This window comes from Suillus discolor (genome assembly GCF_016758755.1).
Source record: "Suillus discolor strain FC423 chromosome Unknown F5147scaffold_35, whole genome shotgun sequence".
In the NCBI taxonomy this organism is placed as follows: domain Eukaryota; kingdom Fungi; phylum Basidiomycota; class Agaricomycetes; order Boletales; family Suillaceae; genus Suillus; species Suillus discolor.
This window is the reverse complement of record NW_024541282.1, coordinates 330,465-354,133: the sequence shown is the minus strand read 5'-3', so window position 1 is coordinate 354,133 and position 23,669 is coordinate 330,465. Positions and strand designations below refer to the sequence as shown.

At 49.2% G+C, this 23,669-nt stretch overlaps 7 protein-coding genes across 7 annotated transcripts; 3 read left to right on the top strand and 4 right to left on the bottom strand.

Annotated features, from left to right (window-relative positions):
- Nucleotides 1-866: 866 nt before the first annotated feature.
- Nucleotides 867-1,401, bottom strand: F5147DRAFT_746291 (uncharacterized protein; the record flags this gene model as incomplete). Its single annotated transcript, XM_041439833.1, has 4 exons — nucleotides 867-892; nucleotides 1,101-1,140; nucleotides 1,202-1,287; nucleotides 1,347-1,401. The coding sequence occupies 4 exons, from the start codon at nucleotides 1,399-1,401 to the stop codon at nucleotides 867-869; spliced, it is 207 nt and encodes a 68-aa protein (XP_041291675.1).
- Nucleotides 1,402-2,336: 935 nt separating this feature from the next.
- Nucleotides 2,337-3,396, top strand: F5147DRAFT_229803 (uncharacterized protein). Its single transcript, XM_041428725.1, has 3 exons — nucleotides 2,337-2,818; nucleotides 2,869-2,935; nucleotides 3,008-3,396. The coding sequence occupies exons 1-3, from the start codon at nucleotides 2,544-2,546 to the stop codon at nucleotides 3,221-3,223; spliced, it is 558 nt and encodes a 185-aa protein (XP_041291674.1). The 5' UTR covers nucleotides 2,337-2,543; the 3' UTR covers nucleotides 3,224-3,396.
- Nucleotides 3,397-4,339: 943 nt separating this feature from the next.
- Nucleotides 4,340-5,072, top strand: F5147DRAFT_700876 (uncharacterized protein). The gene is made up of 3 exons (XM_041437706.1): nucleotides 4,340-4,774; nucleotides 4,835-4,928; nucleotides 4,976-5,072. The coding sequence occupies exon 1, from the start codon at nucleotides 4,413-4,415 to the stop codon at nucleotides 4,614-4,616; it is 204 nt and encodes a 67-aa protein (XP_041291673.1). The 5' UTR covers nucleotides 4,340-4,412; the 3' UTR covers nucleotides 4,617-4,774; nucleotides 4,835-4,928; nucleotides 4,976-5,072.
- A 493-nt stretch (nucleotides 5,073-5,565) lies between these two features.
- On the bottom strand, nucleotides 5,566-11,352 carry F5147DRAFT_229691 (ankyrin repeat-containing domain protein). Its single transcript, XM_041428724.1, has 8 exons — nucleotides 11,273-11,352; nucleotides 11,036-11,210; nucleotides 10,881-10,978; nucleotides 10,639-10,821; nucleotides 10,562-10,586; nucleotides 9,957-10,514; nucleotides 9,540-9,906; nucleotides 5,566-9,487 (listed from the first exon to the last, which is right to left on the bottom strand). The coding sequence occupies exons 3-8, from the start codon at nucleotides 10,936-10,938 to the stop codon at nucleotides 5,663-5,665; spliced, it is 5,016 nt and encodes a 1,671-aa protein (XP_041291672.1). The 5' UTR covers nucleotides 10,939-10,978; nucleotides 11,036-11,210; nucleotides 11,273-11,352; the 3' UTR covers nucleotides 5,566-5,662.
- Nucleotides 11,353-12,042: 690 nt separating this feature from the next.
- F5147DRAFT_229654 (uncharacterized protein) lies at nucleotides 12,043-17,076 on the bottom strand. The gene is made up of 6 exons (XM_041428723.1): nucleotides 16,328-17,076; nucleotides 16,210-16,278; nucleotides 15,293-16,159; nucleotides 14,691-15,218; nucleotides 14,135-14,632; nucleotides 12,043-14,077 (listed from the first exon to the last, which is right to left on the bottom strand). Exons 1-6 carry the CDS (start codon nucleotides 16,998-17,000, stop codon nucleotides 12,333-12,335), a joined length of 4,380 nt encoding a protein of 1,459 aa, XP_041291671.1. The 5' UTR covers nucleotides 17,001-17,076; the 3' UTR covers nucleotides 12,043-12,332.
- Nucleotides 17,077-17,474: 398 nt separating this feature from the next.
- F5147DRAFT_837853 (MFS general substrate transporter) lies at nucleotides 17,475-19,991 on the bottom strand. Its single transcript, XM_041444104.1, has 12 exons — nucleotides 19,609-19,991; nucleotides 19,504-19,548; nucleotides 19,389-19,448; nucleotides 19,039-19,110; nucleotides 18,983-18,989; nucleotides 18,778-18,921; nucleotides 18,586-18,729; nucleotides 18,457-18,534; nucleotides 18,126-18,407; nucleotides 17,969-18,074; nucleotides 17,757-17,909; nucleotides 17,475-17,694 (listed from the first exon to the last, which is right to left on the bottom strand). The coding sequence occupies exons 1-11, from the start codon at nucleotides 19,897-19,899 to the stop codon at nucleotides 17,786-17,788; spliced, it is 1,353 nt and encodes a 450-aa protein (XP_041291670.1). The 5' UTR covers nucleotides 19,900-19,991; the 3' UTR covers nucleotides 17,475-17,694; nucleotides 17,757-17,785.
- Nucleotides 19,992-21,455: 1,464 nt separating this feature from the next.
- Nucleotides 21,456-23,459, top strand: F5147DRAFT_637582 (major facilitator superfamily domain-containing protein). Its single transcript, XM_041432950.1, has 7 exons — nucleotides 21,456-21,723; nucleotides 21,781-21,846; nucleotides 21,903-22,063; nucleotides 22,119-22,253; nucleotides 22,311-22,470; nucleotides 22,524-23,058; nucleotides 23,108-23,459. The coding sequence occupies exons 1-7, from the start codon at nucleotides 21,565-21,567 to the stop codon at nucleotides 23,362-23,364; spliced, it is 1,473 nt and encodes a 490-aa protein (XP_041291669.1). The 5' UTR covers nucleotides 21,456-21,564; the 3' UTR covers nucleotides 23,365-23,459.
- Nucleotides 23,460-23,669: the final 210 nt, after the last annotated feature.

Below are 23,669 nucleotides of genomic sequence, written 5' to 3'. Positions count from 1 at the left end.
CTTGGGGCACGCAGGCTTGGCGCTGACCCCAGACAGCGCGCGCTCGTCGTAGTCGGCGATGTGTGGAGGCCTGAGACTCGATGCGTAGTTGCCAACTGTGCGCGTTTCAAGAGGACGTCCCTTTACACAAGCTCGGTGATACGATCATCATGACTGACATGATGCTTTGGAAGAAGCTGTCAGGCTTGTGGAGGACAGCTCGATCAATGTCGACTGAGAGATCTGATGTACACTAGCAGATACACGTAGCTTTGCCATGGCAGCCCCGCGGGGTTGTTGAATGCTGGACGAAGTGTTATTTCACGCACTGGTTCAAGTAGCTTGATTGCGAGGACTACAAAAAGTCGTCACATTCGCGAACAACTATCAGCCAAAGCTACCTCGTATCTTACGTAACGAAATTTCTATTTCGGGTCTGGCAATGGGGTTCGAACTCGAACAGAACTTAAGTTAGTCCTTATCATTTGGTCCATTGGCGAACCTATAATCCTGGCTTGGATTCGAGGGTGAGGGTGAGGAAGCATACTTACTAGGTTTGAGTTCCATGAACATCCACCCGAATCGGACAACCGGAAAACAGCAACTCTAGCCTCAGCTAAACGTTGCCGAGCCCCTAATGCCCGGCCCGCAGTGACTGCGCAACTTAATTGCCGTGAACCCCGAAGGCCCGAAAATACTAGTACGCTTGTCAAGTGTGCCAAGACAAAAACAAAGGTAATATGCAGATATCTGATCTCTACATCGACTGATTCATCGCACAGTACAAATATTAATCGAACAGGCGGTATTACAAGTCATGATTGTGAAATGAAAAGTGCAGACCACGAGCAGACTTTGAAGGCGAGAGGGCATTGAAGGCGAGGCATTTAACAGCACATCTCGCATGGGCAGCCTAAATGTCACAAGTCAGCGCTGTTCTAACTGTAAAGGGACGTAAGACGCACAGATGATATCTGCGCCACACTCGCAGCAGTCCTGAAATGATGGTGGCAGTCAGATTAACCCCGAAAGAGTTGCTATATCCACCAATCACCTTGCAGCACTCTATATGAGGAGTTTTAGTCTACAGTTTCCAAGTATCATTGGGGGTCTGGACTCACCGAAGCACAGGAAACACTCGAGTGCACCAAGGAAGCAGTCCTAGGTAAAGCGAACAAAAATCAACCACCATTCTCGACTTTCAACTTTTGAGAAACTGTACTTTGGCAGCTCCTCCTCCTCGGAGACGCTTAGCATGGTGCTCCTGTTGCCTCTGACTGTTCTTGGCAGGAGCAGGGTTCACAGCATCTATTCAAACCGACCCGCAGCCCATGAATGATATGTCTTATTAGTTGCAAAAAACATACTCATTTGAATGGCAGCCTGGGGTTGGTTGGTGGTGGCTTTGGCGGTGGACTCCATGTCGTTGTTGAATGTGATTTTTGGGGTAAAGGACAAAATTCGGGAGAGAAATCGAAGGACTGGTTCAGTTGTAATTGTGAGGGCCTTATATGGTGCCCCTGGTCCCACATTACGCGACAGAACCGGAAACACGTGCCTGATGATGTCAACTAAAAGCTACGCGATCACCTTGTGTGATCTATAATTATAGTCCCTTCTAAAAATTGTACCCTAGCGGCTATGTAGCTCCCCGTCGTCATCCATGACGATGACTGTGGAGGCCAGAGCATGCGCAGTGATCAGCGATACATCTTTCGGACGAACCATCCATCACTGGGAGTAGAAGGGTTAGCGCACTGGAAATGCGTGTACTTGTCCTGTTGGCAGTTGAAAGAAACGTGTATCGGCGATCTAACACTGTAGGCCCATGACACCCTCACTGCCAACCGCAGGGTACCTACTACCGACAGTAGCCGAGTGCCCTGCAACCCTTCTTGGTGTTCAATCAAATCATAGCCGGTGTTTCTTCCGTTCCGACCCCGTGACGGGGCAATAGGTTTACCCGTCGGGTCGCCCACTGTGCCAAACACACAAGCCCTAGCTGCAAGTTGCATACAAATTTCAAGCTTCCTTCGGTGAGTCGAGTGTTTCTTATTCTCTGCTTCTTCAAGTTGCTACTTGGCAGCTGTGAAAACACTCAACATCAAGATTCTTGCCTCATGTGTAGGGTTCTGCATAGGCCTGTCTTCCAATCCAAGATCTGCAACCGGTGAGACGCAGGTCTTGTGAGCAGCGATAACAAGGCTCGATATCGTAAATCATACACTAGATTGACATTGACGTCTAATGTTTCAGCTTGAAGCTATTTTGGTACGGTCTCGTGTATGCTGCAGATATATTTGTTGAACACGCGTTCAAGTTTTTTTACAGTTCGTCCCCAGTGTCAAGGCGGGTTTCTTGTTCAACATCATGCATCGGTGGCCTACTAAATCGTCTTGCTGTAAGGTTTTCTTGTGTATGACGTCACGCCCCTCCAGGACTCAAGGTTTAAAAATATCCTAACATGTACCCACGAATAACATGATAGTGTTTACTTTGCCACAACTTGTCGCTGCAGACGATAAGAACCTTGCGAATATCCTTAATCCCCACAGATACTGGAGATGAAGCTCATCTTCAAACCACCTCATGTGCGCAACACCGTAATTAAGAATGAGCAGGGTCATGTTCTCTACTCGACCTCGACCGCCTTCTCGTTCGATACTCGTGTGACCGTCGTCAAGAAGCACGTCCCAAACGAATTCAATGTTGGCAAAGTAGAATCGTCAGAAGTCCTCGCAAAGATCGAGTGGCACACATTTGCTTCATCTGTCATCAAGTATGACGGGATGGATTTGTTGGCGTCTCAGTTCATTCCGAATAAGGGGATTCTTGGACGGTGAGAGCGTAATACATATGGACCATTTCACTTGTTTCAATACTTTACAGGCGGCGTGTTTTCCGAGGTCCCGATGGACTGTTATACAAGTGGAAGATCGGCCCGCGTAATTGCACCGTAAGTCAGCTGCGCTTATTTTCAATCACTTTCAACAAAAATGTATAACGTGATGCATTGCATGACTGTCAGCTCATGCTCGACGGCAAGGAAGTCGCACGGCATCACCCGATGGATATTGGTTTCAACAAGCCAGGACATGATGCATACCTAGAGGTCTTTTCGCCAGTCGAACATATGTTGGACCTGGTAGTGCTGACGTTCATATATGTGGAGAAGCTGCGACGGGGAACTCAGGAGGCCCCTGGAACGGATCGCATGCATGCACCGATGGAACCAGCTAATTAGCTTCAATATGAAAGACTTATGCGAAGAAGGTGAGATGAACTATCTCCGCATCATGACCGATGCGAAGACTGAACAGTTTGCAGAATATTGTACATCCCTCTACGACCTTCGCAACGCCTTCTTGGAGCGTTTTACACGCAGGGGGACGATTTATCGTCAGGGGCAGACGCGAGGGAATACCTTAATACCAATGTGACCCAGCACAGTTGCCTACCAATGTAAAGAGATGTTCTAGTCATTGTGAGGGCTCGTGTCCGAGTTATGGACCATACGTAGGGTTATCTACGATTGGTACTCAAACGTTCATGCATACGTCAGGTACAAGCATCGAAGTGCTTTTTCTGGCATGATACAAGAACACTTGAATCACGTCGACGTCAAACAATCAAGTATACACCAGCTCTGTCGCGCCAGGAAGTTTGTCGATTACGATGGCTGTAACCCGAGCTCTGCTCAGAAGAGTGTCCGCGGAAGTTTGCATGAACTCAGCGGTATTGTTGCATTGCGGTTACTGGATGATCGGTGCATGCTGATATGTAAGTCGTGGTCTTTGGGTTGTCATGCTAGCCTGTTGCTTGCAATGCCCTAGGCTCATCCAAACAACCGACCAGCTCGGAAAAGATATGGCTGCATGCGAAGACACCTGAAACCACGAGCTAAGAAATCAGCTGCGGAAGATCTAGAGTCTTCTTGGGCGTATTGTGATCTGTGACAAGATGTTTCACAAGCAGGCAAAAGAAAAATACAACGTGTTATACGCATCTTCTTCCATTATGCTTATTATCTGGATGTACTACGATCTCGTCTAGGAGCGGCGGCCGTGGTATGTGAATGGCAGAATCGCGAGAGTGGTCCGTGTGAAGCGGAGAAAAACTTGAAAGTGCGAAAGTGGCAGCAGGATATGCACACTCTCTAGCAAATGGTTGTTCGATATCGGTTGAACATGCATTTGCTAGAGAATGTGCATGATCATGAAGTGGCAGCACCGGCGAGGTCCCGCTAGTCACAAGTGCTATCAGAGTTGCTACAGAGTCCAGCGATTCCGAACGAATGTCCTAGAACAACCAACAGCTACAAATAAAGAGACTACAAATAAATAAGATTACAAAAGTAGCGGCTTCCGGAAGAACCGAAGTTGATCCAGCCCCACTGGAGCCCGTAGAAATCCATCTGCCAAAGCATAATATCAATGGCTGCATCACCTCAACCTTACTCAGGATACGCTTTTCCGATCACAGCTACTCCGTCCTTAACTTCTCCTGGTAATACCTCGTCCAAGGTCCCGCCGAAACCGAAACCGGTCAACGTATTCTCAAACGATGGATCGTTTCTGGAAAGGTTCCAGAGGAGCAGGAAGGTGGGCCCTCGTAGATATCCTCTATCCTTTACCTAGATAATTTGCTGATATACTCGATCGTCTGAGTAGGAGGAGGAGGATAAACGGAAAGCTGAGGAGGCACTCGCGAGGCAAGTTTGATCGCTTTTTGTGTTGCTTGACACCTCATCATATTCGTGTCTCTGTGCAGGAAGAGGCAATTTGATGAGAGATTTGTCAGTATCACGCGTTATCTCGCTTTACATCGGCCTGACTCGCACCCTCTTGATTGCCAGAGAAAACGAGGCAAGCGTCAGCAACCTGATACTTCTTCTATAGTCACCCAAGGAAAGCCTGCAAAGAAAGTCAAGGTTGACGGTGCCTCATTATGTGAGTACGCATTTTCTGTCAATGACTTGTAGCTCACTATGCGAAAGGATACATTGTCGATAATAACGCGTTCTCTTATTCTCCAATAGTGAGTCCCATTGTTTGATTGTCTGCGGTCCCCCACGTATCATCAGTACTGATGACACGGACTTGGAGCCAGCCAGGTTTCAATGCGCTCCCATGATATCTCCATAATGTGTGCCTTTACTTTGTAGTATCGAACTTACTAGTACTGGCAAAATTAATGATCCACTTGAACACACAATGCGACCGAAGTTATCAACGGACGTGGTCGTATACCGAGTACTTAGCGGTATAATCCGCTGAAGGTTGGCTGAAGGGTGCCCAGCACCCCATTGCGTTGCACCGCCCCTTGCCTGCATAGAAATGCAGGGTATATTCGCCGAGAGCATCTGTGAGGTCAAGGTGAAGAGTATGGAAAGCTGGATCATCGTGCTCTGCTTCTACTATGGCTTCTCGGAACGTGCATAGTAATAAGCCGAGTGCTTCTATCGACCTCTGAACACCCTGTGCAGCCATTAGAAAAAATTCTATTGACTGTCAGCTGTGATACCCCACGATAAGCAGTGCGAAGGACGGGGTCATATTGTACATTGCAAAGCTGTAGCAAGATACAGGGAAATATATCACATATGTAGGTTACCATAATCCGTTACAGTTTCGACATCATCTCCAATATCAAAGAAACTCCAAACAACTAGACCGTCACAACATTACAGTGCTCCTTCCTGGCATAGAAAAGATTTGACTACAGGGTATCCTTGTTCGACTTCAAGTTTATTCATATGCTGGAGAGGAGTTATCCCACTGCCATTCCGCGCATTGACATCACAGCCAGCTTGTACCAGGCCCTTCGTAATTGCTAGGTAAACATCTTCATCCACGCCATTGTGGCTCGAGTGCATCTGTGAGATGAGGGTATGCAAGGGGTCCATGTTCGACATGTATTTTTGAAGAAGGTGCTGCCACGCATGAGTTTGGACGCTGAAAGCGGCAATGACATCGTCGACGTCACATATTGGATCACGTCGAAGAAGATATTCAACAACGAGGAAGAGTTGGCGTTGAATGGCAATACGGAGGGGTGTGTCTCCTGACGAATCTATAGCATTGACCGAAAAGCCCTCGTTGATGAGAATGAGAAGTATCTTTCCACAGTCTCGTTCGCAGAAAGGACCGTGCATCCCGTTGCTTGAAAAACAGAAGTCGTGAATGCTAACAGGACCTGTAAATACATTGCGGATCAAAGCATGGAGTGGAGTGCTGCTCTGAAGCAGTGTCGCAATGGCCTCCGCATTGTGTTCTTCTAGTCCATTTCCACAGAAGAAATCAAGCTGTCCACGACCAAGTTTTTTGAGGAGATAATTGACTGCAGACGGGATTCGCTTCTGGATAGCGATGTTAAGCGGTGTTTGTCCCACTGAGTCTCGACTTTTAGCATCATGTCCAGCTTCGATAAGGGCCTGCATGGTCTGGAATCGGCAGTCTGTCTCAACCCACTGCTCCTGTCCAGGATTATCAGGCACATCACTATTGAGCGCGACGTGTACCGGATGATTTATGTGGATAGGGCTGCCCACTTGAAGGAAGTACTGCGTGACACATGGGAGTGAGTGGGTGATGGCGAGATCTATGAGGGGTGAGTATTCAACAGCGTCTCGTTCGCATCCCGCGTCAACGAGGACTCTGGCGATTTCTAGGCAATTGCTATCATGCATATCATGCAACAACTGGGATGATGAACGATGGCCCAATGATAGCATGAGCAGTTGACTGGACACATCCCCATCTGCAACGTGCTGGAGAAGGTTTCGAATAATATCGGGACCCACATCGTTATCTTTGATGACGATGCCGATGGAATCTGTGTGCAGTAAAGCACCTTTCAGGAGGAGGTATTCAGCCACCGAGGGTATTTCGTGGATTATAGCAAGGCAAAGTGGCGTATACCCAGTTGAGTCGCGTCTGTCAAATTCACATCCTGCATTGATAAGGATGTGAACTATTGCAAGACAGTCACCTCTTTGCGGGCGACGAAGCAACGTATGAAGTGGGTTGGCACCACAGCGTAATGCATTCACATCTGCGCCACGAACAACGAGAGCAGAAGCAACGTCGGGATTCAAGTCGATCCCAGAATTGTGAGGAGGATTAACCGCATCATGCATGGCATCTGCTGGAATACAAGCCCCTCTGTTGATAAGATACTCGACTAAAGGGAGCGACTGGCGTCTGATGGCAAGATGGAGGGGGGTGTTCCCTTTTTGATCTGTGGCGTCCAAGCTGCACCCCGCTTCGACAAGGACTAAAACTGTCTCAAGACAATCCCCTCCCCAATCCCAACGAGTGAGGAGAGTGTGGAGAGGGCTGGCACCCAGATGCATGTCATTAATGTGTGCGCCATGCTGAATGAGCACCGAAATGATATCCAGGTCAATTTGAGTGGATTGAAGTGCAACATGGATAGCATCCGTAGGAATGCGGGCACCACTTCCTATTAGATACTGCATAAAAGACGATGATTGCTGTTTGATGGCAAGAAGAAGGGGAGTGTTTCCGGCATCGTCGGTAGCATCCAATGAGCACCCCACGTCAATCAGGAGTACCGCTATCTCGATGCAGTTGTGTCGCATATCTAGACGTCTAGTCAGGGCATGGAGTAAATTCCCACCATCATGCCCGACGTCTACCTCACACTGGAGAAGTACAGAAGCCATGGCAGTGTCGATCAAGCCCTTCTCGAAGTTGTCGTAAACAGTGTCCGCATGAACGCGAGCACCTTTTCCTGATAAGTATTTCACTAAGGTGGCTGACCCCTGCATTATGGCCAGCTGCATCGGCGTATGACTTGCTTCGTCCACAGCTTCCAACGATGCTCCCGCTTCAACGAGTACACGCGCTGCCTTGAACCATTCTTCTTTCCAGTGCCGATGACGAAGCAGAGAATGAAGGGAATTGCGTTCATTGCGTCGCACATTCACATCAACACCATGCTGAACGAGGGTGGAGATGATGGCATCGTCAACCCAATCATTCTCAAGATAATCGTGGATTGCGTACGCCGATATGCAGGCGCCTTTTCCAGTGAGATTTTTTACCAATGGCAACGATCCGCATCTAATGGCCAGGTGAAGAGGCGTCCGACCTTCTTCGTCTTCGGCATCAATTGAGCATCCTTCTTCAATAAGTAATTGTGCTGTCCTGAGCCAGTCATCTCTCCAATTCTCGTGGGCCACCAGGGCATGCAGGGCATAAGCCCCATTGCGCACCGCATTCACATCCGCTCCATGTTGGATAAGGGTATGGATAACTGAACGGTCAACCCAATAGGCCTCCAAGTGATCATGAATTGCGTCCAGAGGGATATGAGCACCATATGCAATAAGATGCGTCAATAATGTGGACGACCCGTATCTGATAGCCAGGTACAGTGGCGTATATCCTTCATCATCTTCAACATCGATTGGGCAGCCTGCTTTGAGCAATGGGTCTGCTAACTCGAGCCAGTCGTCGGTCCATTCTTTGTAACCAAAGAGAATATGGAGGGGATTAGCTCCGCTACTTTGCACATTCACATCCACGCCATGCCGTAAGAGCATAGACATGAGGGTAAAGTCAAAGCTCTCATTCTCAAGGTATTTGCAAATAGTATCCGCCGAGACGATAGCACCCTTTTGGAGGAGGTATTGCGCGACTGCGTGGAATGATTTGATGATGGCAATGTCGAGAGGTTTCCGTCCCTCTTGGTCCTGAGTATCGAATTCGCACCCTGCATCAACAAGGACACGTGAAGCCTCCAGGTACACTTCCTGGCTCTGAGCATCTATGCGAAGGAGTGTGTGAAGAGGACTATCTTTAAAATGGACGTGTGTTACACGAACATTCGCCCCGTGTTGAATGAGCAATGAAAGGATGTCAGAGTTAATATACTGCCGTTCCTCGAGCGCAGTATGGATAGCGTCAACTGGGAGATGAGCACCTCTACGAAGGAAGCATTCGACGAGTTCCTGTGGACTGTGCTGGATAGCAAACATCGTAGGGCTTGTAGTCTTTGAGCCAATTGTGATGGGTAAATTAGGGTCTCTTCCGACATCCAAGACAATATTGGCGAGCTGTGTATGTCCCTCCAAGATTGCGAATTGCAGCACGTTATTCCAATGCTCCCGATGCTTTCGCAGATATCGTTGAATCATCCACTCAGGCCCGAAACGAACCAGAATGTCACAGATACTTTTGGGATCGGCAAGCCAAATCTGCCAGGGGTTGACAAGAGCTACTTGGTCATTCCAAGGATGTCGAATGCATATCTGTCTCGGGAGATCCTCCAGACAAGAAAGTATAGAGTCTTCCTCGCTGATGATAGAGGATATATGCGCCCCGAGCCCGAGATCAAGGGCATACCGCAGCATAGGACTGTTGCTGGAATTGAGGACATCATCGCTGACCAAATATTGCGCGCAATACTGGACAATATGTCGGTGGGCATCTTCTAGTAAATGGCGGTACTTCTGTGCATTTTCGCCTGCCATCAAGTATTCCTGGAATAATGTGCATGAGAAACCATCTTGTAGGGGGAGGAATATACTTTACCCGCACACTGTAATGCGACAAAGTCACAACACAGGTTCTCTCATCAAAGCTCACCAGAAAGCTACATATCTCCAAGAGATCGGTTGGGGACATAACGCTGAGGTTTTGGTTCAGTGTTGTACTTCCGATCTCTATACTCAAAGCCTCAACAAGCTGATACAGGTTGAGTGGCTCCAGAGAAGCGACTAGCCACATCAACGTCCGCTCAACGATAGACCTGCGATCGGGCCCAGCTTCTTCGATTGCCTGTAAAATTCTGTCATATGTCTCGTAAAGGCCTTTCGGGAGACTCTTGAGCGAGTCCGATATCCCCTTGACGGATCGGCAAGCGCTGATAGCATCCAGCTGGCACTCCACCCAACGGAACCTGACGAATAGAGTATCAGTCATGAAATATAAATGTAGGCGTTCACTGACATCCCGTCAGCTTGCTGCAAGAGCGAGCTTCGTATCTCATCTTTCAGATCCGGTGGGAGAGATGCAAGCCTCGAACGAGCCTCCAGCGCTCTGTCGATGTGAAGTTCCATGTCGTCATTGATTGAGCAGGTATAGTCGCTTAACGACAACGATGGTAAGCCGGACAGAGCACTGGAAATGGCCGGCTCCGTCCTACTGGTGATTAGAAGTCGCAAATCGCCCTCGTTCACTGTGCGAACCAGCCGTGTGAGGATTGTACTAACGCCCTTGCATTCATCAAGGGCGTCAATTATTGCGACGGGTCGTTCAAGAAATTTCAAAGAGCGACAGATGAGGTCACATAAGACCGCAATGTCAACCGGAGCTTCAGCCCCTTCTGATTTCCTACGAAAGAGGTCGTTAAATTCTGAGTTCCAATCAACGGGTGCTTGTCTCAGTAACTGAGCAAGAAGGGAGCGTAGAACGATAGCCCCGTCTGTGGTTCTTTCATGACGAAAGTCACAGTAAAAATACACCGGTGTCTCGCCACAAGCCACGAGCTCGTTGATGATGGCAGAACTGTATATGTTGGCATGCATGTGCTGGTATCAAAGATGAGCGCTCACACAATGACAGTTTTCCCTGCTCCAGCTGAAGTATAGTAAATCAGAGAGTCATAATTAAAGTTCGTAGAAGTACTAACGTTTGCCATTGATCCATAGGAATTTACCACGTTGCACTGTTGGCGGTGTCTTCCATTGACGGAAAACTTTCATTCCGAACACCCAGGTGCACGTGTTTTCTTCCCGTTGAGCGGAAACCTCTTCATGCCTGATCGTGCAGTTGAACCCATCCAACCACTGTAGCAAGTCCTTTCGTTCTTGGCCTGAGTGATTGTGCTTATAAACAATGGGAAGTGATCGGCTAGTGGCTGGATAGACATACTCTCTGCTTGTATAGTCAACTTCTCCATCTTCTGTTCTTCATGCCTTTTCATGACCATTACCTGTGCGGACGTGATGTAGGCGATGCCGTAATCGAACCTGTTCTAATCATCGTTTGGAGTCAGCGCGCATTGAGATTCAGTCAGATATACGCACAGTGATTGCCAGTTTCGCAGCTGTAACGTCCTCTCTGATCGCTAACGCATCATCTCCGATCTTTTCCTTAACCTCGCTGGTTTTCCTGCTAATTTCCTGCTTAATATTTTCTGCCTCATCCTTTATATCCAGCTGGATCTCCTTGGTTGTAGCCGTTATCTCTGCAACATGTGACCTAGAATGATGATTGGCATTAATCACGTATCAAGGCCTAGAATCCAAATACAAAGCACGTACAAGATACCACTAGCGATCGTTAGCGAAAGGGTATTTTTGCAACGTTCCAATGTATCCACAGCCTTCATTATATCGGCTTGCTGAAATGGCCACGCTAGTCTTGAACCGATCCATGTTTGACGCTTGTTCTCTGGTATCCGCTCACAAAGACCTTGCAAGACCTTCTCGCACTCCTTTAATGCGCTCTCCAAAGGGGACAAGTTGTTTGCTTGTGTTGATAATGCAGTATTCGACTGCTGAAGGAGGATATATATTTCGCTGAGAGTTGTATTGAGGGAGAGGAGTTCGTTACGAAGGCTCATACGTGCAGCTTCTGCCCCTGCAACGGAAGAAGCATAACTATTGACTGCAAAGATAACTTGCAGAGATAGTTGAACTATGGAAGCAACACCGCCGACATTCGCCATGTCGCCCACAACGTTCCACGTCGCCATGGCTGAGGGCAGCTAAAGGGAATGGGAGCGAAGCGCTTGCATGAATAATCCTTGAAGAAAAGCGCCCTCCGGCTCCGGGGTGTTACTCGGTTCTTGAAAGGGTTGAGTCTGTGCCTAGTAGGAATTTGAGAATACACACGAAGCAAATGACCATTGTCCAACTTGTGACATACGGCGTATCTAACATGATGTCTCCAAAGGGCTCATTCTGATGAAAAAAACGAGGTCCCAGTGTGACTACTGACTCGGAATCTGTGAAAAAGGCCCGCAGCTGGTGGAGAAAAAACGACTGGATTGTATGGGCGTGATCATCGATTGGTAGGCTTCAAATTCAAAGCTTCATCATGATAGTGAGTATATTTCAAGGTGTCGCCGATTGAGTCATGGTATGTGGTTACTAATCAAGCCAGAAGAGTACCGATGAGTCCGACTGATGTAGTTGTGCGTGCACATGAATGCCTAGATGAGAGTCCACATGGAATTATACGGTTCCGAATATAAAATGAAATCCAAAGTATTACACGATCCACCTACAAAATCCGTACATACAAAACTGCTCATACTTGGGCCATGACACGAAACACCTAAGCATCGCAACACAGAAAAAACCCGGATCAGCAAAACCCTCAACCAAACAAGAGAAGATAACGCACCTTAACAACCCCACTCTTCAGATCCTCCAACCTATAACTCACATTCTCCACAGTCTGCGTAGCCTTCGGTGTCAGCGCGTTGTTCGGCCTCCACCCCCATCTTCGTAGTAAACTCACCTGCTGACCGACATGCTGATTCGCTTGCCATATGCGAACTTTGCTCTTTTTACTCTCCACCTCGCTCACCACACCTACAAGCGGACCGTTCTCCCCTACGCCAACAGTTTGGCTATACGTGTGAAGCCCCTTGTGGCCCTTGAGCTTCGCGTCCCAAAAGGCGATCACGTCGCCCGGTAGGATATCAGCAACGCGGCGCTGCACCGAGCCGGCACTTTGCACGTAGATAGAGTACCCCCAATCCTCACCCTCCCCTGAGGCGCGTTGCGCATCGGGTACTTGTGCCAAAACAGCCTTCACAAATCCCGCGTACGAACCATCGCCAACAAGCGAGCGTTTAGATTTCTCGAACAACCCAGTTGCAGACTCCACCACCTGCACTCCAATTTTGCCCCAGAGCACCATGAGGTCGTCTGCGCTGAGCTGCTGGTCAACGGGACGAGCAGTCTGCCCTGAGGTGCGGCGAGAGTCGGATTGATGCATTGGTGAAGTGGATCCATGGAACGTTGAGTCTTCTGAGAATCTGGATGAAGCTAGGTCCGTTTCATCGCCAAATTCAGATGTAGCCTGGGGGATCGACGGAAGCTCCCACTGAGTAGTGCTAGTAATCTGTTCAGGAGGGTCGATGGCGGATGGAGGCGGAGGCGGAGGGAACGAGCGAGGAGGGGCGCGACTGAAGCGGCGAGGTGGAGGCACAACAGGCTCTTCCTCGGTCTCTGGTTCAGGCTCCACCATCACATACTCTGATGGGGTACCAGAATCTGATGAGTCTCTTTCCAAGGGTAGCGCTGTATGTATTCGCTGCTTCTGTACGGGAGTTTCAGTCGCACTGGAGTAGTCAACCGAGGACTTTCTGGAAGACGATCCCGTCGCAATACTAGAGCGACGGTTAAGCAGAGCAGTAGGGATGGATGGAATTGGAGGTCTTCCAACAGGAGGAGGTGAACGCGGAGGAGGGGTCGGAAGTACCTCTGCAGACTTCAACGTCAAAGACGACCGTCGGGGTGGAGGCAAGGGCGGGCCCTCTTCCTCGACCGGCTCTCTAACATCCGCATCTGAATAATACGCCTCCTCGACCTCGCTCTCCTCCATTTCAACACGCACGTCATCTTCCGACCATGTCTGGCGGGATTCCTGCTCCGGATCGACCTCGACAGGTGGCAATGGCCGACGTGCGGGTGCAGGTACAGGAAGCGCAGCATCCTCACTCTCACTATCATCCTGCTTTGGTGCAAGTCGTCGAGCAGTGGCAGGTGCTACACCCGCGCCGGGCGGCAGCATCCCAAATCGCATGCCACCCATACCTGCAAGTTTTACGGCGATCCGCTGCTTCCTCGCAGCCTCATCTTCTACTGTCTCGTCTCTTTCCTCGGATTCCTTAGCATCAACTTCAGGTTCATCAGGAGGGATAGATGTCGGGGGAGGTGCACGAGGAAAAGTAGGTCGAGTAAGTGGCGTGGGGACTGGTGGTGCACCAAACCGGATCCCGCCCAAACGCGCCATGCGCTCTGCAATGGTCCGTTTGCGCACAGAATCCTCATCCTCTTCTTCAGGCTCCTGAGCTCGCTGAGGCTGGGAGGGTGCCTCATCATCTGATAACTCTGCCAAAGGATACTGCTATCAGAAGTTGCCATGATACTAGCCCGACAATAACACACCTCGCTCAACATGACAGCTCGTCACAGGAACAACAACAACAAGCGGAAGTGCAGTGATTATTGGTGGAGAAGTCGGTCTGCGCACCAAAGGGCGAGGAGAGGTCGGCACAGGCGGTGGTGTAGGTGGAGCCTCTATATCCACAGACTTCACGCTTGCACTCGTACGCCGAGAAATGCGGGGGGGTGGAGAAGGTGGCTCCTCCATATTCGCAGACCTGACACTTGCACTGGTACGCCGAGCGACACGAGGGGGTGGGGAAGGTGGCTCCTCTTCCATATCCGCAGACCTGACACTGGCACTGGTACGCCGAGTGACACGAGGAGGTGGGAAAGGTGGTTCCTCTTCCATATCCGCAGACCTGACACTGGCACTGGTACGCCGAGCGACACGAGGAGGTGGGAAAGGTGGTTCCTCTTCCATATCCGCAGACTTGACACTGGCACTGGTACGCCGAGCGACGCGAGGGGGTGTGGCAGGTCGCCTCTCAGTGGCTTTAACTAACAACCTATGATCTCAGCGCCAGGTCAACTTTATGCACGTACAATGATCACGTACCACTCTTTACAGGGGGAGGTACAGGTCGCGGTGCAGGCGACTCGGGCCTTTCCTCGTCAGCCTGGAGCGCATACGGCAGTTTGGGGGGTGGCGGTGGGGATGATGGTGTAATCGAAGACTTCGACGATAAATTGACAGGTGGGGGTGGAACTGAACGTGTGATACGAGCAGGGGGCATCTCGTCGTTGTCCTGGTGTTGGTCTGGGGTTATTTCCGGTGCAACTTGAAGGAACTCGGGTGCATTATCTGGTGCTGAGTCAACAGCATCTGTAAATACGTCCTCCTCGTCCTGGGCACTTGTACCTGGTTGATTCGGATCACCCTGGCCGGGTTGGTATTCTTGCGAGATAGGATTTGCCGGTGGTAGAGGAGTATCTAGAGTGTGTGACTGTGATGCAGGCTCCCAAGCTTCGTGTTCATTCAAAAGCTGATCCGAACCATCACATTGTTCTTGTTCGTCCATCTCATCGTGATATAGCACGCGACGAGTTGTCCCCAAGTCAGGCTGAGATCCATGATCGAACTCGGCTAGTACAAAAAAAGCAACCAAAGATCGATTAATACACTACAACATGAATACAGGTGGTAAAATTAGAATTCACCAGCACGAGAAGCGGGCTCATCTACTTCTCCTGCTTCTTTGGCTTGTTCTAGTTCTTCCTCCACATGGGACTGGGGAGAAACATAAGCAGCAGGGGGAGAGGGAGTTGCTTCATCAACGGCGAGAGGTTCTTCTACTGAGACAGACTGAATGGTGATCGAGTCACGTCTAGCAGTAGTTGAGGGTATGGAATCCTGGTAGGATACAGGCGGAGGTCCCGAAAATGGGTTAAACGCGCCCATCTGAGCGAGTTTAGCAGCTACGCGTTGCCTACGCGCTTCTTCTTCTGCTTCGTCTTCTTCCTTTTGCTCACGCTTTTCATATTCCTGCTCTTCCTGTTCCTGCTCTTCTTCCTCCTGGTCTTGTTGCTCAGGAGCAGGCTCATCGGCATCGACATGGTAACGTTCCTGCTCGAGCTTGTCTGCGGGGTCCACCTCGGCTGTGTCAAGCTCGACACTTACGCCTACTTCACCAATCTCCTTCTGTACGTCACCGATGACGAGGATCTGCTCTGCGGATGGGACTGGGACTTGTTCTGGGCTTTCGACTACTTCTTGTGATGTCACCGTTACAACAGATGGTCTGGCCTCTGGCTCGAGTTCAAGTTCCGGTTCAGTAGTAGTCGTAGGTTCTTCTGTGGGTTCAGAGTCCGGGGCCTCTTCAGAAACATCTGCTGCCGCAACAGGCACAGGAACCTCTGAGAGCTGGGATACCGGAGGCGACTTGTACGCCTTCTTGCGCGGGGGAGCTGCGCGACGTGGACCGGCGGGTACTGGCATTGAGCGGGTAGTTGCTGCATTGGATGGGGAATCTGAAATGGAGAGCGAGGAAGAGTCGGAATCCTTGTGTGTAGGGGTGGGGAAGAAATCTGTAGAACTTCATTAATACTAACGTGAGAGCAGCGATCGTAACAATGACCTGGATCAGTCTGCGTCTCTTCCCTGACATCAGCGGGAGGGCTTATAGCCTCCGCAGGAGGTGGAGTCACTAGGATACGCGTTATTTCATACAATAAACTAGAGATGGCATAACATACCCTCTGAGTCTTCGAAGGTCACTCCCTCATCTTGCCTAGGTTGAGGTGGAGGGGTTACTGGCTTCTTGGGAGCTGGCTTGTTGGTAAACAGAGGCGGGCCCATGCCAACACGTGCACCACCCAGACGAGCCATGCGAGCAGCGATCGCAGCACGGCGCTGCCTCTCCTCTTCCTCCGGATCTTGTTCAATCTCAGCGGCATCCTGCTGAGCCTCATGTTCGCCTTTTAGGTCGGTAGAATCAGGATCACCCGTAGCAGGGGGAGAAGACCCTTGAGCATCAATCGCCTCGTCTTGCGAAAGAACCTGATCTTCAGGAGCTGATACTTGCGGCGGTGGTTTCCACCTTGGTTTGTCTGCAGGTTTTGGGAGGATCGGGGGCGGGGTGCCGCCGCCAAACGTAACCTTGCCCTGGAGAGCAGCCATGCGCTCTTTGAGACTTCCGCCTCTGCCGATGCTCTCCATCGCGTCTGATGCAGACATCCCCGCAGTCTTACGCTCAGATTCTGGCGACTGAGGTGGTGAAGGTACCTTTGGTTTCCACGATTGGAGGGTCGAGGGCTTTGGGCGTGGTGCAGGCCCAGGGGCAGGCGCTGCACTCTTGTTAGCATTCTCGAACGCGGCGATCCTGTCGCGCAGTGAACCTGGTTTTGGTTTTGGCGGTGTTTCACTCATTGTTGGTTTGTAGATTAGTAGATGGAGATGGTGGCAGCGAACTGCAACAGGGTAGCATGTTTGGCTGCGTTCAATTGACACGAGGCACTCGATGCCTTGTGTTTCTCACGCTCGCGTATTTTAAGTACATGTACGACAGAGTGAAAACGCAACGATCAATATTATTGGAGTCCAGAGAAGAGGAAGGGACGAGAGATGCCTGCGAGCATACTTAATCAAGGTAATGGAACACCCCTGGAACGCGGCTTCCAAGGTCTGACTAAGTTAAACCCTATTACTTATTGCGTTATCGAAGGGTTCTTGAGTGACTGCGAGATCTGGGCCTCCTGTGATTCGCTAGCGTTGTTTCAATTACCTGCTGGACGAATTGGACCTAGGCTACTTCATAGGGAACCCATCGAGTAATCGTTTACGAGGTCGACGTCGCAGTGGCCACCGTATACTGGTGGTGGTAGCTTCTCCTTTTTCTGGAACCAGCCGAGGCAAAAGAAGCCTGAGTGAGTCGCATTCCGTCATCCACACCAACTCAAAAAATAACTCATTCTCGCTACCCTTTACGAACGTCCCTATCTTGGTCTTCTCTCTTGAAGATTGATCGTCCCTTTCCCCGACACGTCAATCTCCTGCTCTTGCTCCACCTTAACAAAAAACTGGTTTCAATCGACTCGATGATCTAAGACAAAATGTGGCCATACTAGGATGAAAGATAACTGCCAATATTATTGCAAATGGTTGGAGGTGAAAGGTGAAACTTGCCAGAATTCGCTGACACTCAGGGGTGGAGGTCATGATAGATCCACTGCCACATGCCGCAAGACATGGCGAACGGAGCATATATCATTGGGTCTCCTAGCAGTTCCCGGCACCAAAGCCCATAAGACGATCATTAACACCATCATCGAGACGAGACTTTCGTGCCACCAATAATCAATTTATCAAGCACAGGTATAACTATAAGGAACACCCACAATGGCTGCAAACTCTTGATTCCCGTCTTCGTTGCAATGGCACCGTTTAAGAATGGCAAGAGCGCAGAACCTGCCTGCCCGAAGCCTGCTATCCAGCTAATTGACCCTACATCCAGGTTTCAGTTGACCATACTTGTGCTACTAAACATGAAATTACCTGTGACGAGCCACTCGGGGAGGATTCGTACTGCGTGCATCATAGCGATGGGATACATCGGCCCCAAAATCATACCAATGATGGAGATCGCAACGCCTCCACCAATGATCGAAGGCACCAGCCATACTATTAGTTCCAGCCCAATCGCCAGGATGGCGTAAATGAACACAACACGACGTTCCCCAACCTGTAACCTTTGATATCTATGTTGCATGCTATAAATAGGATAGAGACTTGCCTTTTTGTTCACCCACAAAAGACCGACACGGCCAATCATGATACCTATTTATAAATGAACAGTCGAAGCCCTAGCATGCCTGAGAAGGCTTACCTCCGAAAAACCCTGATGATATATATCCCGAACTTGGACCTCCTCCGCGCACGTCGATTATGTACGTCACCATCCAGCCTGGAATAATATTCTGGGTGAACATCTTCTCCACTCAAGTTGTATACTTACCGCCCACTGTGACCTCCACTCCTACATATATCAAAATGAAGAAGGCGATGAGGTGCACTTCTCTGAGTCGCAATATCTGGCTGAACCGGCTCTTTTCATTCGTTCCCTTTTCGCCTGCTGGCTGTCCAATCTGAGCGAGGCACTCTGTGAAATGCTTAGCAATTTTGGAAACAATACAAGTGCTTGTCATACCATCCTGCGTTTTCAGCCCGAAGACTGCAATCAACAATACAGTGTTTGTGAACGCAATACCAAGGCTGCACAGGTAGTGAAATGACCAATGCGGAAGCTGAGCAAACTGCGTTGCTGCCAAAGGGGACGACAAAGCGCCAGCACCTGAAAAGTGAAGATAGAAACATCCGTGACGTTGCACCGCCATGAAAGAGGTACAACATACCATATACCTTTCAATAGTAAGATAAATCGAGAGTTCATGGACAAGACGACACTTACCGCATGGAGGATCCCCATTTTCACCTCGGGACTATCCTTGAGACTAGCCACAAAACCATTTGATTGTGTGAACTAATTTCAGGGTCTATCCGTGCAGTATTATCCATTGCACTTGTATGGCTTGCCTGTAGAGCCAATCCAAAGCCATTGATGGCGTAACCTAGTACGAATGCAGGAAATGGCAAGGCACCCGCTTCTATGGCATACGCTATAACTTGACACGAAGTTCCTGAGCAACGATAAGGCGATTGTGACCTCTGATTGCAATCATCTGCCCTCACCTAACACAATCACCTAGACCACGGAGCGTGACTCAGAGATCGTAAAAAAATCATCGAAGATGGAATTACCTTTCCGAAACCGAATCTGCCGTCTAGGTACATATTTGCGAATGCTCCAGATAGGAAACCCTATCGAGTAACTCAGACTGATCGGTGAATCTTGCATGCTGCAGTGAAATCTTACAACACATGCGAACACGAATATCAGGGATACGACCATGAAATTCAACTGTCAAGACGATAGGAAGGTAAACTTCAAAGAGAAGTGCAGGTGTTTCAAACCACCTACGCCATACACTTTCTGTATCCGAGGGAGCAATGGACCAGTTGTCCCATCATTCCATCCAGCTAGGTACATCGACCCACAAATTGTCGCAAATTGCACTCGTGCGCGCAGCCGCTGATGTTTCGTTTGTGATTTCAGGTCAGGGATAGATACTGCTATTGAATCACTTGCAGACGACCCCACTCGCACTTCAATTCGTTCGTTGTGTTTGTCGCTCTCTTTGAGATTGTGATGGGGGTCAAATGTCGGATGATGCGAAACCGTATGGCCCTCACTGATCGTCGTCGTCTGCATAATGGGTTCTGAATCCGTATACGTGAACTGCAACCTAAGGATGTTCCTGGATCCAATGTTATGACTCAGAAACGGAAATTGAAGATTGAGTGCGTTCGAGTAAACGACAGAGGAGGTATCGATGAAGGACGTTTTGATCTTCCTCTAACGGATATCACATTGCCTAAGAAAAGCTGCGAGTAAAATATTTCAAGCCACGCGGCCCGCAAAGACTCTAGAGTCTTGATCATGCGGGTGAATGTTATGATTGTTGATGTCGATTTTATAAGCCAGGACGTAAATAAGTGTAGAACTTACTACTAATATAAGTGCAATGCTAGAAGCACGCTAAGCCCAGGCTCTTTCCCATCGCTGCTTCGAGTGCAGAGGTAGACTGCCATTGGTCTGCGAGGGCTAGTATATGGTCGTCCGGAGCCTTGCGTGTGACTCACAACTCGGGGGTAGATCTTGATCCAGCACGTGTAGAATTCGATCCCAGTATAACGGTCATGACTATGTGCCGGACTAGGATTCAATAACTTACAAAGTCTGATAAATTGTCGCCGGGGCCTCTGTAGAAGCAGGAACACAATGAAAATACTGACACACTCAGAATCACATGCATGCAATCGTAGCATGTCGCATAAGTAGTCCTTCCGATCAGTCTGAACGCAAATGAAACATTGAATGTGCGCGAGCGATATCGGATAGTGGCATGATTATCACGAGTCGTGTAGGAAAATTCTCCGTGACGTCCCGTAAAGTAGGGGTAGTGACGGGGAGCAGACATCCAACCGGAGACTGATCACGAGCTGCTCGTTGAACTCGAACAACGCAAAGAACTTGCGCAAAACACGACGGACGACCTGTCACGGGGTCCTTGTTTGGCCGCTCGGCTCAATTTGATCGGAGTTTTATTACGTCAGCTATGGTTGACGCTGTGAGCGCTCCTCCAACCCCCCTCGATGTCTTTCGTGCCTGTCACCCGCTGGCCTCATGAATCATGATACAACGGTGGTCACTGTGGCCGCATGCGCGATGTGTCGGCCATGAATAAAAACTCCGACCGAAGCCAATACCCCCGATTATCTGTGGAGTCACGGTAGCGGTAGTACTAGCCTGTAGTGCTTCCTGAGTATACGGGGCAACTTGAACGGAGGTACGTTTGTAATTCCGAGCCTACCATTTTGAGCTTGTTCACATGTAGAGTGGCGTACTCTTTATCGACGAGCTAGCAGCGACCGCCGAAAAGTCATCTTTGGTCACATTGCCTGCGGATGATAAATAAGTACACGCGCGATAGGCATGGATACAGTTACAGCCATCCGTAGCTAGACGTATTAAGTTAATGCATCGGGACTTTCATCACAAGCAGTGCACTATCGCCATGCTGTAGCACCATCGTAAGTAATGTCCTCACTTGAAACCGTTCAATGTCGTTGATTTAGGAATTGTTTGTCTCTTCTATCTAATCTTGCCACGCAGACCTCGAGACCGCACGCGAGGGCCCGGGTTAGCAGGCCAATGATAAATTTAAGATTAGGCAGCCGTGTGGGAAATTTAAACTTAATGATCGTGTTTCATCTGTCAACATGCCGGTGATCGCACCTTGCCGCATTGCATTGGAACAAGTTTATGTTGTAAAATGGCCTGCATCTTTCATCTGAATCATCTTCTCGTACCACCATGATTGCACGGCAGGATGACGAGGAAATGCCTCTTCTGCAACGACCAGAGCAACCAACGACTAAGACACCTCTACCCTGGGATCAATTTTCGATCGTACTGTTCTTGGAGACGTTAGATCCTCTTTCTTCTCAGACCCTTTCCCCGTTCACTCCCCAAGTGAGTATATTCCCTTTGCCTATACTTATATCTGACCACAATCGGAACTTTGTTAAGCTCGTTAGAGATATTGGAGTGACTCACGGAGACGAGTCTCAGGTTGGTCGTTATGTCGGCATCCTTGTAAGCATGTCTTCGTCATTCCTCCCCCTTCATTCAGTTCCTGATATTCTCCCGAGCAATCGTCATACTATGTAGCGCATGCACTGACTATTTTTCATTGGAGTCAACTGTCCGACCACATCGGCCGGAAACCTGTAATACTGATAGCTCTATTAGCAATTTCGGTCTCGATGTTTTCGTTTGGGTTGTCGAAGACTTTCCTTGATCTGGTCATCAGGTCAGTGTGTTCAACTTAATACTTGTGGTCATCGATTACTGATATTCTTGACCAGTCGTGTTGTCTGCGGAGCATTTGATGCGAGCAATGCTATCCTCAAGACCATGGTGATGGACATCACTGACATGACCAATATGCCCGAGGCATACGGTTATGTACCAATTCCGTGGATGATCGCAAACTCAATTGGGTAGGCATACATCAATACGTATTCCATTTTCTCTCTCACTAAGTTCACGACATCTAGACCACTCATTGGCGGCTCGCTCTCCCGACCAGCAGAGAGATTCCCTAATATCTTTGGGCGATCAGAACTCCTGAAAGCCTACCCATATCTCCTACCATGCTCTATTCCGGCATTGTTTGCATCAACAGCTTGGCTAGTCACGTATTTCGGTCTTAAAGAGGTGAGTCTGGCGCTGAAAACCCATCTCTGGACCACACTAAGGGTGGTTACAAGAGCACTTCTACCAGGACATCACTTTGGGAGCTGATTAAAGGAGGATTCTCCGGAAAGTCATACAAACCTCGCCAGCTATCGAGCAATGCTATAGTCGATTCTGGCGAAGCGGATCTTGACGAAGTCCAATCAAAGCCGCTTTCGCTGCGTGCCTTGCTAACCTCGAAAGTGTTGAACGTAACAGCAAGTTATGTCACCATGGCCCTGTTTCATATGGCGTTTAATTCGGTCCTACCTGTTTTCTATGCGACACCGATTGAACTCGGTGGTCTTTCCCTTGACCCTCCTCGCATCGGCGCTTTACTTGCAGCACAAGGCGTCGCGCATGGCATATTTCAGCTACTTTTCTTCGCTCGTTTACATGATCGCTTCGGTGCAAGAGCTATCCATATCACCGGCGTTACCTCCGGTATACCCATCGCCATCTTATTTCCAGTGATCAACGCTCTTGCCCGAGCCCATGGGATAGGTATGGCGGTGTGGCTGTGTGTTGCCGTTCAGCTTGCGCTGTCGATCAGCTTTATCATGTGCTACCGTATGTCCATCCAACACTTCCGACGTCTTAATTTACTGAGAAGTCCTAGCTTCCATGGCATTGTTTATCAGAGCCGCCTCTCCCAATCATGCTTCGCTCGGAGCAACCAATGGAATCGCGCAGATGGCTGCCTCGGTTGCGAGGATCGTTGGCCCGGCATCTGCAGCTTCGGTCTTCTCTTATTCAATGCAGGAAGGGCATGATGCGTGGATGATATACTATTTCATGATCACAATTGCACTTTTCGCAGTAGGTACTGGTCTATTCCTTCCCCGTAGTCCTAGTGTGTGGGAAGATGATCAATAATTTTATCGCGAATGGCATGGCTCAACATTGTTGTATACATTAAGGCTACATAGGATATTGAGAAGCTCTCCCAAACTACAGTAATTTGACACTAAACAGATGCTATGCATCATGAGCGTTCCGCACGTGGGGGGATAGTAACCCAAGGGCCCAGACATATGGTGTTTTCCTTTTGGTGGTGGAAATAAACAGATAAATAATGATTTCATCAGTGAACCACAAATTTCGTCACAGACATCAACATTTTTGACAGTTCCCACGGTAACCCACAGCACTCACAGCACTCACAGCAAACTTCTCCCAGG